At 40.0% G+C, this 20,600-nt stretch overlaps 1 protein-coding gene across 1 annotated transcript in view; it reads left to right on the top strand.

Annotated features, from left to right (window-relative positions):
- SIM2 (SIM bHLH transcription factor 2) overlaps positions 1-20,600 on the top strand; it is a 75,424-nt gene that overhangs the window by 31,037 nt on the left and 23,787 nt on the right. Inside the window, exons 5-7 of the mRNA XM_030578048.1 lie at positions 8,553-8,638; positions 10,748-10,947; positions 18,139-18,245. Of these exons, the coding sequence (XP_030433908.1) occupies positions 8,553-8,638; positions 10,748-10,947; positions 18,139-18,245 (393 nt within the window). The remainder of the gene's footprint in view (positions 1-8,552; positions 8,639-10,747; positions 10,948-18,138; positions 18,246-20,600) is intronic.

Below are 20,600 nucleotides of genomic sequence, written 5' to 3'. Positions count from 1 at the left end.
TCATCCCTCCCTCCTTCTCTTCCTCTCCCCCGATGACCATGTGTAGAACCAGGCCCTGCTTCATCACATGACGGTAGCCCTCAGTCTGCCTGTGGAGAATGTCCGGGGTCCCCAGAACCAGTTCTGGGACATCCTGCAACCCCCTGGACCTTCCCCTACCATCTTGCCCATACACAATGCCATCCTCCAACCCACAGGCTGTTTTGCACATGCTGGTCTCCTGCTCCTCCACCCCTAAGTGGGCAGAGCAACAGTACTTTGTGCCATCCAAGGGCACAGACTTTTTGTTCACACACCCTCCACCTAACTCCTTGGTGGTCCACGTGGCTATGGAGCATGCCTGCCAACAACATTTCTAACCCGCCCCCCCCGACTGGGCGGTGAAGAAACTCAACCTTCCTGGGCACAGGGTCTATTCCACTGTGGGTCTCCAGTTCTGCATCACCAGTTAACAGGCCAACCTGGCTAAGAACAACTTCCTGGCATACACTAAATTGGCAGACTTACAGGCCTTCCTTCCCCTGGCAAAGCAGCAGGACTTTCAAAGTTTCCTGGATGAGGGCAAGCTGGTTGCCAAGGTGGCCTTTAAAGCCATGGTTGATGCCGCCAACACAGCGCCCTGGTCCCTGGCTTCTGTGATAGTGCTCTGCTGTGACCGTTGGCTGCAGTCCACCGGGTTCCCAAAGGAGCTTCAAACTACACTTGAGGACCTCCCCCTTGACAACCATAAGCTTTTCAGTGATAAAACCGATAAGACCCTCCACTTTCTCAAGGACTCCTAGGCCACCCTCCAGTCGCTGGGTATGCCAGCCCCGACCCACAAGCAACATTGGTCATCCTTCTGCCTCTGCCCTCATGCCACCTGCCAACCCGAGCCGTCTCATTACCACCCACGCTCCCAGTGACCTTGATCTGCTGCTGCCACCACCTCTGCCTTCTTGCAACGCCCATCCTGGCAGAACTTTTGACTTATGAGCCAGAGATATAAAGTAGTAGCCTTTTCCCTCTCTCATGCATTATTTTCCACAGGGTATCATGAAAGAAACATGATGATCTTTTTTAAGCTCATACTACAAGAAGAATATAAATACCCGTATTTTAGTAGCTGCCTTCTTTCAGAAGAGATGAAAGATGAGTTAGAGCAATGAGGATAGATTTCATACTTTCACCCCAAGGATAATTAGGGTTGCATAAAGCTAACCATAACTTCACAGAAATGCTTGGAGCATCTTGTTTCGTAGTCATGTGCAATATGAGTGAACAAATGCATAAATTCATTATCCAAAATAGCCAGATGCACTTCATTTACGGTCTGTAACAGTTAAAAAAAAAAAAAAAAAAAGAACAAATCACCAAATTATAAACAGGCCATTTTATTTTTAAACAGTGCTCAAAGTCAGACATATTGTCTAATGTACAAGCTAAAGAAGGAAAGGGGATAATTGAAATGACACACTTTGTGGAAACTAAAATATAATAAATTTTATTTAAAAAATTCCAGAAACAATATATTCTCTCTAGAGTTTTCTTCATAATGTGTTGCTTGGTTTAGGACCTGGCCCTTTTGTTGCAAGGTTGGTATTCAGATTGGCTTTATGGTGGGTTTTACATTCACTTCTTTGTGATTTCTCATATATATGGTATTTAATGAGTAGCTGGAATCTATTCAAGCATACTGTACAGAGTTCATTATAGCAGACACATGCACAGGATAATGTGGCAGTATGAAGAAATATGAGTGAAACAAAAAAGGCTCCTTGAATTGCAAGAGGAAAACCTGGAATTTAATAAAGTTTCAGGTTTAAAAATAAACTATAATAAGTCTGAATATATCAAAAAAGGCAGGTTCTCTATAATATTAATTATACTCCTCTGATTAAGTTAGAACAGATGTAGAAAACTGGTCAAAGTACAAAGTCTCACGTGTAGGGAAAATTGTATCAGTAAAAACGATTCTTTCTTCAAAATCAGTTTGGTCTGCCATACACTACCAATAATCATCCCAAGGAACATCTTGATGATTGGCAACCCTGACGAACAAATTCATTTGAGAACACAAGAAGCCAAGATCAAACAAACAGGCTACCCTACAAAGACATTGGCAAGAAGGAGGACTAATGCTACCAAAAATTAAAATATTATCATCCAGCAAACCAAAGCAGAAATTTGCTGTATTGGATAACCCAAGAGAGCCGACGAATGTGAGAACTAGACAGAACAGGCATAGTGTTCTACCATCAAACACCACATGACTCCTTGGATTAAGACAATCTCTCGACCAAAAATATTGTGTCTATAGTAAGGCTTTCAAGCGATTAAAAAAAAAAAGTATTCACAATTAATCGCGCTGTTAAACAATAATAGAATACCATTTAAATATTTTGGATGTTTTCTACGTTTTCAAATATATTGATTTCAATTACAACACAGAATACGAAGTGTACAGTGCTCACTTTATATTTATTTTTGATTAAAATATTTGCACTGTAAAAAACAAAAGCAATAGTATTTCTCAGTTCACCTAATACAAGTACTGCAGTGCAATCACTTTATCATGAAAGTTGAACTTAAAAATGTAGAATTATGTACAAAAATAACTGATTCAAAAATAAAACAATGTAAAACTTTAGAGACTACAAGTCCACTCAGTCCTACTTCTTGTTCAGCCAATTGCTCAGACAAACAATTTTGGTTACAATTTGCAGGAGATAATGCTGCTTCTTATTTACAATGTCACCTGAAAGTGAGAAAAGGCATTCGCATGGCACTGTTGTAGCCGGCATTACAAGATATTTACATGCCGGATGCACTATAGATACATATCCCTTCATGGTTAAACCACCACTGCACAGGACACGTGTCCATGCTGATGACGGGTTCTGCTTGATAATGATCCAAAGCAGAGGGGACCGATGCATGTTCATTTTCATCATCTGAGTCAGATGCCACAAGCAGAAGGTTGATTTTCTTTTTTGGTGGTTCGGGTTTTGTAGTTTCTGCATAAGAGTATTGCTCTTTAAAGACTTCTGAAAGTATGCTCCACACCTCATCTGTCTCAGATTTTGGATGGCACTTCAGATTCTTAAACCTTGGGTTAAGTGCTGTAGCATATCTGGCACATAAATACTTTGCAATGCTGGCTACAAAAGTGCCATGTGAACACCTGTTCTCAGTTTCAAGTAACACTGTAAATAAGAAGCAGGCAGCAGTATCTCCATAAATGTAAACAAACTTGTCTTAAGGATTGGATGAATAAGAAGTAGGATTGAGGGGACTTGGAGGCTCTAAAGTTTTACATTGTTTTGTTTTTGAGTGCAGTTATGTAAAAAAACCAAAACCCATACATTTGTAAGTTATACTTTCACAATGAAGAGATTGCACTACAGTTCTTGTATGAGGTGAACTGAAAAATACTATTTCTTTTGTTTATCATTTTTAGAGTGCAAATATTTATAATAAAAATAATAATATAAAGTGAGCACTGTACACTTTGTAATCTGTGTTGTAATAGAAATCAACATATTTGAAAATGTAGAAAAACGTCCAAAATATTTCATAAATTGCAATTGGTATTCTGTTTAATCATGATTAATTTTTTTTAGTTAATCACGTGAGTTAATTGCAATTAATTGACAGCCCTAATCTGTAATAATACATAACCAGCCTTTTCTGAGAGCAACAATAGAGGCATGGGATAACAAAAATTAAGCCCAGACCCATCACCTCTAATGTCCATAGTACATAACACGAAATTCAACCCTAGTAAATCTCTGGGAAACTTTTTAAAACCTGGCGTCGTAGTTGTATTACAAGAGTTAGGCAACTACTCAGAGCTGTTACATTCAGATAACATGAATTAAAAAATCAGCTTTCAAGAAATACTAAAGTTCCATTGTACTGTACCAATATCTGCAATTGCAACCTTTTTCAACACCTCATCTTAAAGGTAAATCTGAGAAAAAAATTAACAATGAAAAATTACTTGTCATTATTATGAAGCACAAGGATCTGCTTTCCAGCTTATAAAATTATTTTCAGTTTTTGCTTAGAGGAAACACTTTTCATGAAGAGGTGGAATGCAGATTTGTGCAAGGGAATTAAGGATGAGGATTGGGAGAGTATTTGGAACAGCAGTCCCTATACTTCAACATACACATTTATAAAAGAAAACTATGTTAGAGTCATCTATGGTACAGACATGGGCAAAAGCTGAAATGAGTGTTATGAAGTAGGCTGGTTTCTTCACATCTGGTGGATCTGTCCAAAAATTCAGACACTGTGAAAAAGAGGTTGGAAACTCCTTTAAGGAGATGACAGGTGTTTTTGTGAATTTTCCCCAAAAGTTCTGTGCTGTATAACAGACACAAATAAATGATTACCCATTTGATAGTTGCAGCAAGAATCATAATTATAAGGTGGTGGAAGCGATGTGACTCCTCTAAATCAATTGACTCATCTCAAAAAGTATGGGAAATACGAGTATTAGAGAAGCTGACCCATCAAGTCAAAGTTCTATAGGGAAGAAGCTTAAAAACTTGGTGGAATTTCCCTGGAGAGAATCATTCCTCACCATGAAACCTTGAGAGATTGAGAACTTTTTATTTTTAATATTGAGGAAGGGAGAAATTGTTAAACTGCCACCTTACTAGTTTGCCACTGCCCTATTGTTACAGACTCATGAAGGCCAGGCTGTGTATTGGAACCATTGTGTACACAAAACCTATTCTCGACAGAATTGTAAAGTTAGTGCTACAGAAATATTTCTGATAAAATTTATTAGCTCTGTTGCTTAAGACCCTGCTTCCACTTCCACAAATGATCTTTAGAAAATAACTTGTCAAAAAAATTGCTGTTCATCATCCATCTGGGTGTTTATATGGCCCCCATCACCATCTGTTCATTAATGGTTGTGAAGTTATCCTCACATCCCTGTGAGGGAGGAAAGTATTGTCCCTAATTTACAAACAGGGAACTGAGGCAGAGTTAGTGACTTGCTCAAGATCACACAGGGAGCCAGTGCCAAAGCCATGAACTGAACTCAGACCCACCCAAATCCCATGCCTTAATCCCAGGACCATTCTTCTATCATAGAGATGCATACTGTATAGCGTCCGCCCACCTGCTTGTGTATATCATTATTTAAACTTGATAGTAGATATGCCAGTTCATTAAAGTGCCTATTGTTCCCACAAGAAACTAATTTGCATTAGTAAGTTAAACGGATAATTCCAATATTTTGCTGGAATTCCAGTGCAATTTAATATTATTGTAAAAATCCTAAAGTGGTCTTTAAAAATATTTTATTGAACGTTAAAAGTAAAACCATAATTCTGAAATAATACAGAGGGGTGGCATTTTGGCATGAAGTGACAGTAAGTTGTAAGGAAATTCTTGGGTTTTCAGTTCAAGGAACAGGAAAAGCAGTTGATTTGGAAGGTTGATGATACTAGGTGAGATTCAGTGTGTATTGCATTTTTTCCTTTAAGCATAGCTCTAACATGAAAAGTGCTTCCTTTTTCTGCAGATGTTTTCTAGGATTTTTAAATAGAGTATAATGCAGAGAGTTAGTTTCTATATAGCATCTGAGGCTAAAGCAACTGCAGGTTGGGTGAACGGTGCATAAAAATTACACAGCACAAAATTTGTAGTAAAGTCAAATTAAGACAGGTTGTTAGAACAATATACTAGGGGCTAATCCAAAGCCCATTGAAGTCAATGGAAAAACTCCAATTGACTTCAGTGGGCTTTGGATCAAGCTCTAAGGCTGTGAAAAAATCAGTGTGTTGAAATTTACCCGAAAACACCTTTCAAAGTGCCCATTCATTGAAGTACAGAGTGAGATTCCTCTGCTGCTTCTGTCAATTCCTGCCAAAATGGTAGTTTGTGACACTGCACCCCATATTCTTCATAGTGATATTATTATTATATGATTATAGCATAATTATGATGCATCTGATGCAAGATAAGTCATGTGAGGTGTAATTGGAAAGATTATGATTTGCTGAATATGATTGTTGTTTGTATGCATGTCTCATTTGTGTATCTGAAGCTATAAATATGACTATGTATCTGTACTTCAAATGTAGTTACACCTGAGTAACGCTCACTACACAAGATGCTTTCAGTTGAGATAGTGGGTGGGGAAAGGCCTATTCAGGGTAATAGGTCATTAGGAAAAACAATAGGCCTTAGGAGAATCTTTTCTCCCAGCTGGGGAGCCTTCCTGAGAACACTCCAAACAGCCCGCAAGTAATGGCTGCTATGACTCTACAAGGTCATGTGACCAGGCCACATGATTCTGGACTCCCATCTTGGGATGTCAGTATTTTCCCACAAACCAGTCTGGGAACCAAACTTTGAAACAAAGGGTTCCTGCCATATGCTAAAGCTATATAAGGCAGGGAATGACATCATCTGGGGTTCTTCACTCCTCACACAAGAAGACTCCTGGAAACACCTGAGGAGCAAAGACTGAACTGGGGGAAGTGCTGGACCCAGGCTAAAGGGATTTCTAGCCTGTGACTGAAACACCTGGGGATTCCAAGCTGTAAAGCAAATGCAGCTTGCCCCTTAATAATATGCAGCCTGCTTGTATCATCTCTTAGGATGAGAATCTGCTAATTCATATCCAATCTATTTAATATATTAAACTTAGCTTGCATGTTTTGATTATTTGCTAGGTAGTCTGCTTTGATCTGTTTGCTATCACTTACAATCACTTAAAATCTGTCTTTTGTAGTTATAAATGTATTTTATGTTTTAATCCAAACCAGTGAGCTTTGACTGGAGTGCTTGGGGAAAATCTCTGCTTGGTTACCATTGTTCTCTTCACATTGAGGGAGAGGCGGACTGGATATTAAACCCAAATACCGGCCAGATTTGACCAGGGCAGGACAGTACTGCTCTGGGGTCCTAGGCTGGGAAGCTGGTGGTTAGAGACACTGCATGTAACTGCAGCTGGGTGAGTCCCTACCTGTTTGAATGCTGGTGAAAGTGCAGGCTGGAGAGCATTACACTGTGCTGTTGTGACAAGCTGCGAGAGGGAGTCCAGGCTGATCGGTCAGAGGGCCCTGTGGTATCCCAGTTCCATATGGCACCCTGGGGAAACCCATCACAGTAGTGTTTATAGCAAAAGGTTAGAACTGTTGATTATCTTTGGATATATTAGAACTGCAGTAGGTATTTCTCAAAAAAAAAAATTGCTACATGAGGATATTAAATATTTAAAAGAAGATATTTATGCACCTGAGCAGGGCTTAATTAAAAAAACCAGTGACTTTTCCATTAAAAACATTTTGCTTAAAAACTTCTCTTAAGAAGAGTCTGCTTGTTGGAGCCCTGAATAGGTAGCAACTTGATAACGTGTCTAGACTTGCAAGTTTTGGCCCAATGACTGGCAGTGTACAGTGAGATTACAACATGAACTTTCCAATAAGTTTCCTGTTCTTTCGCTGCTTCCAAGATATTGATCCGTGGTTCACTTGTTGCCTTTAGATCCTGCATATGCGAGACTGAATTTGTAAACCCTGGTCTTGAGGCCAGCAGAGGCTAAGATGTCACTGCTCAATGGAAAGGCCTTTTATTTAAAGCTTGGAGACTCAATGCCTTTGACATTCTTGGGTTCACCCAGGCCAGTAAGGGGTTCAGTCATTGTCTGCCTTGTAGCCCTGGGTGTCTTGTGGCTGTGTAGCTTTGGTTCAGAGCTCTCACCTCAATAGCCTGCCAGCAGGCTGCAAGCCTGATCTTGGCTTTGCCCAACTTGGATATACCTTGCAAGCTGACGTTAGTTCCCTTCCAGGCCTGAATTCACCCCAAAATCATCCTTCTGCAGGATCCGGTTCCACTCATTAGACCCTCTCAGAAAAAGCATTAGGTTCACTGCCTCTACAGAGAAAGTAGAACATTCCAACCTGCCAGCTTAACACAATCACACACTTTACTGAACTTTACCAGCACTGATAATTTATAATGACAACAAAACACATTTATTAAGAAAAGAGGATGGATTAAGTGATGCCAAGTAAAAGGAATAAAGGTAGAGATGGTTGAAGGCAAATAAAAGTCAACACGTTCATCTAGAAGTCTAAAACTTAATCTGGCAAGATACGCTCTTTGTTCACGACAGTTTCTCTCTTCTCCACTATCTTCTTTCCAGATTTTTACTGGTTGGCCTGACCAGGACCCATCACAGAGATCAAATTGAGCTGTGCAGTCACAAGACATACAGGATTACAAAGCAGGCATTGCCTGAACCCCTGACTGGCTTGAGTGAACCCCAAAATGTAACACCCCCCCAACTCTTTTAACCTTTAAAATAAATCACAACTATCAGTGACCTTGGCAGAGACAGCTGACCATGAATGGGGACAAAGATGTGTCACAGCCATCTTCCTATTGCCTTCTTTCCCAAAAAATAATAATGACAATACAAAGGTTAATATAAATGGCTGAAATACCCTGCAAATACTTAGGTTAAATGGTCAAAGTCAACATTATGGGTGACTTTTTTGAAACCTATATTAATAATTAAAACTATGGGATTATGCTTTCAGAGTATGAAATAGAGAGATCATTTTTTCTCCGGATGAAGTGTGTCTTGGCCAAGAGGAATGCAGGCTTGACATGTAGCGGCTACAAGGTAACGTGCTGAAGCCTTTCCATGTTCAAAGAGTAACTGGTTTTATTATATGGGTAGCGGTAAAACAAAGTCTGCTGCTGAAAAGAGTCAGAATACACCACTAGGTGCAGATTTTCTTATTAATGTAACAGTACACCTTGAAGCTATAGGCGAGATTTTGATACCCATGCTCATGCTGACTACTACCTAACTCCACAGGTAATCCCATTGATTTGAATGAGATTATTCCCTGTACTGTTCAGGATGAGTAAGGATATCAGAATATGGCCCCATCTGCCTGTATATCTCAGTTAAGGATTGATGTCTACCACAGTCTCAGGTTTATTTATCAACCTCTTAGCATACATTGTTTTAATAGTTACTGCACTTGAGTGTGGGTGATAGTAAATACTGTAATCCTACATTAGCACCTGCCATTCAGCCATATATTTTCAGCTTTACTTTCTGCATTTATTCTCCCATAAGCTAAACAACATATTTCTGCTACCTAAGCAGCAGCTGAGAAAGGAACCTTACACACAGTTCTACTGAAAATAAATGACTTATTCAACAGCAAGAGAGAGAACACCTTAGAGTGACTTGCTATTCTTTTAGAATTCTTCCAAGGTGCAGACATTTACCTGCCCTTTTAAATTTGAACAATTATTCCTGAAAGTGTAGTCCTGGCTGCTCAACTGTCCTGCAATGTACATTGTTCTAATCCATAATTTATATTTAAACAATTTTTTATAAAAGAGTAGGTGGTGACATCCCTCTGTTTCTTAGATTACAATTTTTCAGCAAGCGGAGTCATGTGCCATTTTCTCCCTTGAAGCTTTATTACCTGATTACAATGTATATTGTTTAAAGATGTGATTTTCTGGAGCGCTCAGCATTGCCCTAACTCTGCTCTCATCAGTCAATGACTTCAAGGTTAGGCCAATGCTGAGCACTTCAGAAAGCACCACCTGAATAGCCTAAGTGCAAGGGAAACCAAATATGCCTAATTGTGAGGGAACGAGGAGGCTCTGATGGGAGATTTTAAGTAAGTTATCACTGGGTTATTATTGACTACCATATTAATTGTTTGATCGGGGAGCCTTAAGAGGAATCTATTTTTAGATATATAAATAATGGCTTACCAAGGATTGCTTAAGGCAGTGGACACACTCTCCTTTTTACTGGAAGAACGTACAAGTCAAAACAAAGGAAATATACAAATAAACTGAGGGATATATAGAATGTGGTTTTGATACTTGTGGAGTTTCTCACATGATATTTGGGACTGAGCCTTGCAAGAGTGTGCATAGCCAAATAGTAGCCGTTAGAAACTAAGAATATTTATGTTCCTCAAAAGAGTTTCTAAGAGCATTTTGCATTTACCTTTGTTGCCCCAAATCATTATTTATCCCTTGTTACAGGCTAATAGCTTAATGTTAGCATCAGATATACGCATGCAACTGTCATGGATGGCAACAGGAATTATGTACATGTATGTCAGGCTATAATTTGGCCCCTAGACATTGGCATTGTTGATTTGTCAACAGGGATCACTAATCCTGACTGGAAAGAAGCAACACTTTTAATATGTCTAAATATATATTTAATCATTTATAATTAGGGCTACAGTCAAAAGTCTCTTAAAATTTATCTGTCTTTCATCATAATGAAGAACAAATTCAATAGAAGTAGTTTTGATACCTCAAACTGGCTGTTAAAATATAGCTTGGAATATGTATGTCTGTTGCATGATTAAGTCACCATCAAAGGCAAATTTCAGTTTATTTGGTTAATGCACAATAACTATCTTATTCTATCTACATTAAATATATATTAGATAATCTTAATTTAAAGCATTAACTGGAGAGCAGTCCATATGGCATTTTAATACAGATTACTATGTGCTGGTGACAGTAACACAGGTACACAGCATCACTACTTACAAATAAAACACTTAACAGTCTTAGCAAACTATGCAGCCAGACAAATGGTGTTAAGAGAAATTGTTTGTATCACCACTGAAATAGATGTAGCAGAGACTGAGAAATAGATGCTCCCAACATGCTCTCTTGACTTGTAAGACCTCTTCCTTTACCTTCAGATATCAACTATGCTTTCTTTCCATGCCAGGTGATCCACTGCAGTGGCTATTTGAAGATACGTCAGTATATGCTGGACATGTCCTTGTATGATTCCTGTTACCAAATTGTAGGACTGGTGGCTGTGGGTCAATCTTTGCCTCCCAGTGCAATCACTGAGATCAAGCTTCACAGTAACATGTTCATGTTCAGAGCAAGTCTGGACTTAAAACTTATATTCCTAGATTCCAGGTAAGCAAAATGATTTGGTTTCCATCATATAGCATCTGGAAGTTAAGTTTTGTCAAACTATAGGGGTTTCTAAATACTTCAATATACTTAATTTTTAGGTATATTTTAACTATGACGACATTAAAATTGAACTTGAGCACTGTAAATGTATGCAGAACTTTCAAAATGATTCCGTAAATAAGGCAATATTTTATCTTCAAAATATCAAGCCTACGGAACCTGATTCTGATCTATAGTTATTTGTGTTATGGTGGTGTCCCGAGGCTTCATTAGGGTAGGCAGTGTACAAACACAGTAAAACATTTCATGTCCTGAAGAGTTTACCATGTTAACAGGCAGGACAGATAAAAAGTGGGAGAAAGGAAGCATTATTGTGCCTGTTTTACATGTAGAGAACTGAGTCAGAGAGAGATTAGGTGACTTGACCGAGGTAACACAGGAAATCCATGGTCCTAGTTCAGTGCCTTAGCTGTAAGACCAGCCTACCTATCTAAGGTCCCTAACCTTGCCTTCATTATGGGTTTATGAAAAGATATGAGTGAGTTAAGTCAAATGGCCTTTAAAAAAGAAAACAGATATTTAAATCTCTTCAGAAAAATAATAACTATTGGGACAGCTTGCAAGATTGCCTAGTGCACAAGCTCTGCCTGGATTTATGTGAAATAGGCAATAGAACCATCTCAGCCGATACAACCCATATGGATGCCTGGAAGAACTCCCACATGGGCAATGGAAAAGCACAAATCTGAGCTCAAAGAGACACATGAAGTGACTAATTAATCTCTTTTCAACATATAATTATGCCTTACAATATACTTTGATCCGTATGGTCCAATTTTAGATGTCCCAAGAGAAGAACCTTCCAGCAAATTTTCAGTCTTATAGGTTTGACTACCAACAGGCAGATAATTCTAACTCACGCCTGCCCCATCTCCCAAAAAAATCCCCACCCCACAGTACTAGGACTGTGAAACAAGATTTGACCTACTTCGTGACTTCTGTGACATGCTAGAGTTTCAAGGAAAATAAATGATATTCATACATAATGGTAAAAAAGTCTATGACCAATACATTGGAGAAGTTTTGCAGGAAAATTTAAACACTCAGAAGCAGGCTGTCTCTCCAGGCTAAGGTCAATGAGGCCCTGTGCTGAAATGCAAGTTAGGTAAGGTAATAAGGTAATAATTGAAGATATACCAATCTCCTAGAACTGGAAGGGACCTCTAAAGGTTATTGAGTCCAGCCCCCTGCCTTCCCTAGCAGTACCAATTTACAAGTTGTTTTAGGAATCCTCTCTCTTTTTTGGCATATTTAATGCAATGCATCCAATATTACTGACCAACTTTCAGTGCTTTAGGCTATCAAGTTAAGTTGGGTTAACTATGGTTGCTCAAGGCTGTGAAAAATTTCGCATTATGTGCGATCTAGTTAAGCAACCTAAGCCCCGGTATGGACACTGTTAGGTTGCCAGAAGAAGTCTTACATTGACCTAACTACCATCTCTGAGATAGATGGTTTTACTCCAGTGATGGAAGAACCCCTTCTATCACTGTTGTAAGCGTCTATACTACAGTGGTGCAACTGCAGTGCTGAAGCGGTGGTGCTGTAGCGTTTCTAGTGTAGATACAACCTAAGGCTCAACAATATGCCTGTACATGTCAGAGCTAAGATAGGATGAGGAAGAGGTGCTCTAATAGGACCTCAGTAGGCCTTCTAGTCTAGTCCCTGCACTAAGTATTCTGCACTCATCTCTGACAGGTATTTGTCTAACCTGCTCTTAAAAATCTCCAATAACAGAGATTCCACAACCTCCTCAGGCAATTTATTCCACTGCCTAACTACCCTGACAGTTAGGAAGTTTTTCCTAATGTCCAACCTAAACTGCCTTTGCTGCAGTTTAAGCCCATTGCTTCTTGTCCTATCCTAAAAGATTAAGGAGAACAGTGTTTCACCCTCCTCCCTGTAATAACCTTTTATGTACTTCAGACTAAAGTCTTCTCTTCTCCACAGTCTTCTCTTCTCCAGACTAAACCCAGTTTTTCAATCTCCCCTCATAAATCATGTTTTCTAGACTTCTAATCATTTTTGTTGCTCTCCTCTGGATTTTCTCCAGTTTGTCCACATCTTTCCTGAAATGTAGCACCAAGAATTGGCCACAGTACTTAAGTTGAGGCCTTACTAGGACAGATAATGGAAGAATTCTCATTATGTGATTCTAAGTGGAGTTGCCTGGAGGCATGAGAGTCTATCCAGAGGTGCTGATAGGAGCACAGTGAACAAAAGCTCCTGTCACACCATTGAAAAAAGATACTGCCAGCACTGTCCCCACACTTGCCAGGAAGCACAAGGGTGCGGTCATGCTCCTGTGCCACAAAGATGAACTTCTGGAATATCAAGCATTGTTGGTAATGCTGGCCAGCGCCTTTCCTCTAGCACTCCCCAGCCCAGCTGTCCAAATTATCATTACCTCCTGCCAGGAAGGTATTCCCCTGCACTCTCTCCACCTCCCACCTGTAGTGTACCCACAGAGAAAGGGCATAATCATGCCCTAAATGGTAATAGGAGAAGACAACTAAATATATCTGCTTTAAGGAGAAATAGTTTTGATAGTTTAATTTAAGAGTTAATTCCAGCCCACAAAAGTGATCTGTGGCTGCTGCTTTACTGTATGCATCCATTCATTCCCACAATTTCAAGGGACACTGGAGGGGAGATGAGATAATTTTGGCCAGCTCTGTTCTCCTTTCTGTTTAACTTGTTCACACACTCGAGAGTCCCTTTTACATCCCAAGATGGAAACTAGGGATGTTTGGAGTAGAAATAGACCAGGCTGCAAAACTCAGATCCAGAATCAAACTTCTCCAAATTCTGAGTGTATTCAGATCAGGGGTTTGTTTGATTATTCTACGGGTAGCTGCAAAACTAGGGATACAGATCCAACAGCTGGAGATATTCAGCTCTAGGATTTGGATTTGAGCCCATCTTTGATCATTAGTTAAGCAAGAAAGCCACATGAAATCACGCTCTTCATTTTAATGGCAGTGAGATCTGAGTGACTGATGTAAATGAGATCTAAACAGGGCTTAAGGTGGAGTAGTTCAGTGCACCTCTCACAGTTACAGGGTGAACTGTGCCTTAGACCCCTTTTTAATCACTCTCCAGTGCACCCCTTATGTGACAGGCCTGGCTTCCTACACCTCACCCTGGGTGGAACCATGTGGTCCAACCACTCTTAGATGGGTCTCTGGGGCTGTTTCTCAACTGTGTTAATGTGACACGCCCAACTGAGTTTGGCACCTCTCAGCCCTTTCACTGCTGGAACCTGTGCCCAGAGAGTAGATTAAAATGACTCAGATGGGGCCTTCAGAACATAAGAATGTCCATACTGGGTCAGACCAATGGTCCGTCTAGCCCAGTATCCTGTCTTCTGACAGTGGCCAGTTGGAGGTTTAAGAACACCCAGAACAGGGCAATTTCAAATGATCCATCTCCTGTCAACAAGTCCCAGCTTCTGTCAGTTGGAGGTTTAGAGACACCCAGAGCATGGAGTTGTGTCCCTGACCATCAGCTAATAGCCACTGATGGACCTATCCTCCATGAACTTATATAATTCTTTGTTGAATCCAATTATCATTTTGGCCTTTACAGTATCTCATGGCAACAAGTTGATGGTGCGTTGTGTGACAAAGTTCTTCCTTTTGTTTGTTTTAAATCTGCTGCTTATTAATTTCATCAGGTGATGTCTATATGAAGGGCTTATGTGAAGGACTAAATAAAATTTCTCTAATTCGTTTTCTCCAAACCATTATGATTTTATAGACGTCACCATTCATGATTTTATTGACCATTATTATATCCTTCCTTAGCCATCTCTTGTCTAAACTGAACAGTCCCAGTCTTTTTAATCTCCCCTCGTATGGAAGCTGTTCCATATCCTTAATCATTTTTATTGCCTTACTATCTCTTCTTTGAGAGGAGTGACCTGAACTGCACACAGTATTCAGAGTGTGGGCGTACCAGGGACGTATATAGTGGCATTAATATTTTCCGTTTTATTATCTATCCCTTTCCTAATGGCTCCTAACATATTGATAGCTTTATTTAACTGCCACTGCACATTGAGTAGGTGTTTTCAGAGACCCATCCAGGAGGACTCAAAGGTCTCTTTCCTGAGTGATAACATATAATTTAATCCCCATCAAGTTGTATGGATAGAGGGGATTAATCGGCATTATTTATGCATTTCCCCAAAAGTACAAAGCCCATAAAGCAGGGGGTGGCCAAGCTGTGGCTCCTGAGCCACATGCGGCTCTTCAGAAGTTAACCTGTGGCTCCTTGTACAGGCACCAACTCTGGGGCTGGAACTACAGGTGCCAACTTTCCAATGTGCTGAGGGGTGCTCACTGCTCTGCCACAGGCCCTGCCCCCACTCCACCCCCTCCTCTGAGCCTGCCATGCCCTTGCGCCTTCCCCCAGAGCCTCCTGCATGCCACAAAACAGCTGATTGAGAGGGAGGGGGAAGTGTTAATTGGTGGGGCTGCTAATGGGCAGGAGGTGCTGGAAGCTGGCGGGGGGAGCTGCTGACATATGACTGTGGCTCTTTGGCAATGTGCATTGGTAAATTCTGGCTCCTTCTCAGGCTCAGGTTGGCCACCCCTGCCATAGAGCAAAGGATAAAACCAATTAAAGTCCTACTCCTATACTTCTGGGTCTGGTACATCTTAAATCTTTCCTTGCCAGTTTTTGTTATTCTCCCTCAGCCCAACTAACAACCCAGCTCTTGCTGAGAGAAACAAACTGTTCTGATCACGTAGGCTGGCCCTGTCTCTTTTTTCCTAGCCAACCTGTCAGCTTTCACAGATACCCTGGGCAGCCACCAGGCCACTCAATCAACCCCCATCCTTTTCAAGGCCCAGAGTCCTCTAATGCAGTGGTTCTCAACCAGAAGTATGTGTACAACTGGGGGTATGCACAAGTCTTCCAGGGGGTACATCAGGTCATTTAGATATTTGCCTAATTTTACAACAGGCTACGTGAAAAACACTAGAAAAGTCAGTACAAACTAAAATTTCATACAGGCAATGGCTTGTTTATACTGCTTTATATACTATACACTGAAAGGTAAGTACACTATATCTCAATTGGTTTATTTTACAATTATATGGTAAAAATGAGAAAGTAAGCATTTTTTCAGTAATTGTGTGCTGTGACACTTTTGTATTCTTATGACTGGTTTTTGTAAGCACATAGTTTTTAAGTGAAGTGAAACTTGGGAGTATGTAAGACAAATCAGACTCCTGAAAGGGGTACAGTAGTCTGGAAAGTTGAGAGCCACTGCTCTAATGTCTTAGTGTTCCCTTTGACATCTCTCTCCTCAGCCTTGCAAAACAGGTATCTAATTGGGGCTGCTGAGTAGTCCCCTCTTCCTAGCTATAAACCTGGGCATTGTGTTTGTTGGGATGCTCCTTTTGTAGGCCATTGGTTTACCTTTCCTGCTTGGTTTCCTTAACAAACCCTTTTGATCTAACTCCATAGCAAGTAACCCGTCAAACAACCACACACGGGTATGCACCATATTCATGAAAAATAAACCACTGTTTCCCACTTGATCATAGCACCAGTGCGCACAAGGCAGAATTTGGGTCTTGAGTTTTGTGACCCAGGAAAGAGTCGGGGTGCTGTGAAGGTCACATCCAACTCCTCACCCTGCTCCCACCCCAACACACACCTTGCAGGGGGAGGAAGCTCTTCATTTTACCCTCAAGTGACCTCCACTTCATGTTGGTGTACAAAAACATCACTGACAGCCCCTAAGGAAAATGCATCTAAATCTTTCCGCAATGAAGGAAAGGTTGCCATGTTGGGGAATCTTTAGGGAGGGATTAATGCATGTGTAGGGGAAAAGTCACTAGAGGAGCCTTCTTTCTTTCTCCTCCTTTCTCTTCTCCTACCTCCCCCGCACCACTCCCACAGAACTAACAAAGCACCTTTTCCCTCCAACTGATGTCAGTATAAAAGTGTATGTAAAGTGGCTTCTCTGCAGGGCCAAGCAGTGCAAGAAGCTCTAAGGAAAGAGAAAACAAATGGTGTGATGATCAAAAAGTGGAGTTCAGGTTATTTGCAAGACCTGATTACACTGTGCAGCGCCTCTTGTATTCATTTTACAGGATTGCTATGTTATCCTGAAACTGCGTGAAGTACCGCTGCTCCACCATTAGAGATGGAGAAAGACCATGGGAGTGTAAATGCCACCAACACATAGATAAACGAACAAAGCTAACTGTGGTTAAATTTCTTGATGTAATTTAGAGTATCTTTTGCTATCAAGTAGCAAGGACAGAAAAGACCACTTGGGTCATGTAGTTTGATCTCTATTGTATTGCGTGGGACTATTCCTATAAGGGCCTACTGCAGAGTTTCTTGCACCTTCCTTGAAGTGGCTGATACTGGCTGCTGTCAGCATACTGGACTAGATAGATCTCAGCTTTGATTCCATATGGCAATGCTTATGTATTCACTAACTCATTCCCAGTCTGTCTGCAGTGATTGTGTTTTAACTTTGTTCCACTCAGTTCCCATCCTATTGCTCTTAATGTTAAGAAACTTTTGCATCATGTCTAACTTAAGCTTTCCTTTTCCTTCTTTAGCTTCCAGGCATTGCTATTATTCCTTGTCCTTCCATCTTCCAAAACCGAATAATCCTGTGCCTTTCTTTAGGCTGTTGGTTTGAATGTATTTATAGACTGTGAGAATGGCCACTGTAGACTAATTATTCTTGCTGTGCTCATATATCTGCAAAGGCGTAAAATTTGTCAATAGTGTTTTTGTTTTATTTTAAAAAAAGAGGGAGGGCTGCTTTACACTTCCATGAACAGCTCATCAACTGGATCTTTGTGCAAAGGATCATTGCTACTAATAAGATAATTTATTTCAGCATTAGATTTTTACTTAGTTTAACAGATCCTCCTCCTTGACTGTATCTGGGACACTCTTTATGTACAACATTACTGCACCCTGTATCTGATGGGCGTACTAAAGTTTTAATTTCTTGTAAAGATCATTTTTCTGTTTCCAAACCAACATGATTTCTCTACAGCCTTTTAGCACGTGATTAGGTGGCAAAATCAATATTAGTTTAATGAAATTAAATATTTCTAGAGATACTGCTTATCCGTCAGCTTCCTGTTCTAGGGTGACCGATTTAACTGGATATGAGCCCCAAGACTTGATAGAGAAGACCCTTTACCACCATGTCCATGGCTGCGATGTCTTCCATTTACGATATGCTCACCATCTCTGTAAGTAATTGGCATAAAGGGATTGGCTCCAAATCTTCAGCTTATTCAGTAAGGGCAGGAGTTCTGCAGACAACAGACACTATGGTGGAAGGAAAATAAACCCCAAAAGGGGCAGATCTCAAGTGTTCAGCACCCATAATTGAGACCAGATTTTCAAAAGTACTCAGCTCCCATTCAGGTAGCAATTAAATGGTCTGATTTTCAAATGAGCTCATCACCCAACATGCTATGTTATGTTAAAAATATATTTGACTACTTATTTTGCTGCCCAAATGGGAGCAGAGCTGTTTTGAAAATCTGTCCCTGATTGTGTGCGCTGAATTCTTTTGAAAAATCTATCTCAATGTCGTTAGTTTGAAAAAAAAAGTTATGCAACAGTTCCATGGTTTTTCCCAAGCTCACTGGTAACAATCAGTCTGTGTTTGAAATGTTGGATGTAAAACAAAAAAATTCTGAGATGCATGTTCCTTAGTAGCATGTGGATGAGTTCTGAAAGCACTGTGTCAGAAGAGATACATGATTAGTAATTCCCCATTGCCACGAGGGGAATTGATCACCTCTTCAAACATCTGGATTTAGTTTAAAACACAGTAGCTTTATTTATTTTTTCCAGAAGCAAACTGGGGGAATAGAAAACATTTCTGATAATGGCTCAGACTTGCACAGCCCAACTTTCACCACATCCACTAATTATGTAAACAAACAACCCAAAAGAAATGACAAAAGAAACCAAAACCTTCACTAATGAATTGGTTTCCAGATTGCCACCATTGGCTTAAAACAACCAGAAAGAAACCATCCTTGACCCTCTCTGAAGAAGAGTCAATCCCTTATGTTACAGTGTGATGTTAATGAAGATCTGGAATATATATAAGAACTATATAGGAAGATGACCTTCCTGTACTTAGAACAAGTCAGTGGTGAATGACTAAATATCAAATTCTGTTGACTCCAATGGGAGTTACGCAAAGGAAGGCAGAAATTGACCCTAAATATTTTGGCATTTGCCAAAGAATTAGTGGAAGCTCGGGCTTGCTAAATCACATTATTTCCTACTGGCTCTTATTTTTAAGTCTCCTCTTTTATGAAAGATCAAAAACTGCTTATATCCCTAGTTCCCATCTATGGCATGTGACTGCTCACCTACACAAGCCAATGCTCATTTTTCCCTTCTGATATTATTTGATATAACTGTCAAACAGTATAAAGAATTCTGATAAAACCACGATCATCTTCTGAAAAACAGTATCTCACCTTTACAACACAGTCATGAACATCAAAACCCATAGCATCAGAACTCGGGTTGGCAATGGAAGGCAATAGCTGATACTTTGGTCCAGTTTTGTAAATAGGAGTTGAGTGGAATTCTAAAATACAGTGATATGACTAAGCTACTTAGTTAAAAATACTGATCTGGATGCTTTAACTGAACTATAAAGATAAAGAATTACAAAGTTTAGAAACAGAAGAAATATAAGAGAGACAGATCTAATTTAAAAGGTCTGACGAGTTAAAGTAACCAAGGCCTAAGAAGAGGGAGGAAAAAGTCAAACTACTTGGGGAACAATAGGAACAGTAAAAAAACATGGCATGAATAGTGAGTAATAAGAATGATGAAAATACATGTAAAATGTACAAACTTCTGTGCCTCCAGAGAGCACTGTTATAACTCTCCTGCCATCCATCAGCAAACATCTGACGAGTAGGAACAGCAGAACATGCTCCAAAACGTCTGTTAGTCTATAAGGTACCACAGGATTCTTTGCTGCTTTTAGCAGAAGGTTGACAGGTCTGAATGTACACAATTTAGCATTCTATGAAACAGTCTGATGATTAAGTGTCACCTGATGTTAATCTGGAGAGAGAAATCTGACACCTGATTAGAGAATTAAAAAACAAAACCCTATCCTGAGATAGGCAATTGCTCTTCCAAAATAAACTCAAACACTATAAGACGTTTAAAAAACTATAAAATTGTTAGAGAGAGCCATGAAGGAAACAACAAAACTAGAAGTATAATGGGTGTAATAAGAACAGCAAGAGTAGTAGATGTGAGTAGTTTGCTGAAGATGTGCTGATATAAAAATAGTTTCCTGTTTTGAAATGTTTGGTAGCTTCCAGTTTGAAGAAAAAAATGTTGACATTTCAGAGGGTTTACTTATTTCTATAATGCCACCAATGTGCAGGGAACATGGATGTGCAACAGAGGAAGTTTGCCACTCAGCTAGTGGGTCTCTGCCTAAGGAGCTGATAGTCTACAAAAAGGACTTCTGGTCTTTCAGGCAGCTAGGGAACTTTTAAGGGCTGCTATTCTGTCAGGGCACCATCCACTGATCATGCAGTTGTAGGGAATTC

This window comes from Gopherus evgoodei, chromosome 1, assembly GCF_007399415.2.
Source record: "Gopherus evgoodei ecotype Sinaloan lineage chromosome 1, rGopEvg1_v1.p, whole genome shotgun sequence".
Classification (NCBI taxonomy): domain Eukaryota; kingdom Metazoa; phylum Chordata; order Testudines; family Testudinidae; genus Gopherus; species Gopherus evgoodei.
This window is presented reverse-complemented; position numbering and strand designations above follow the sequence as displayed.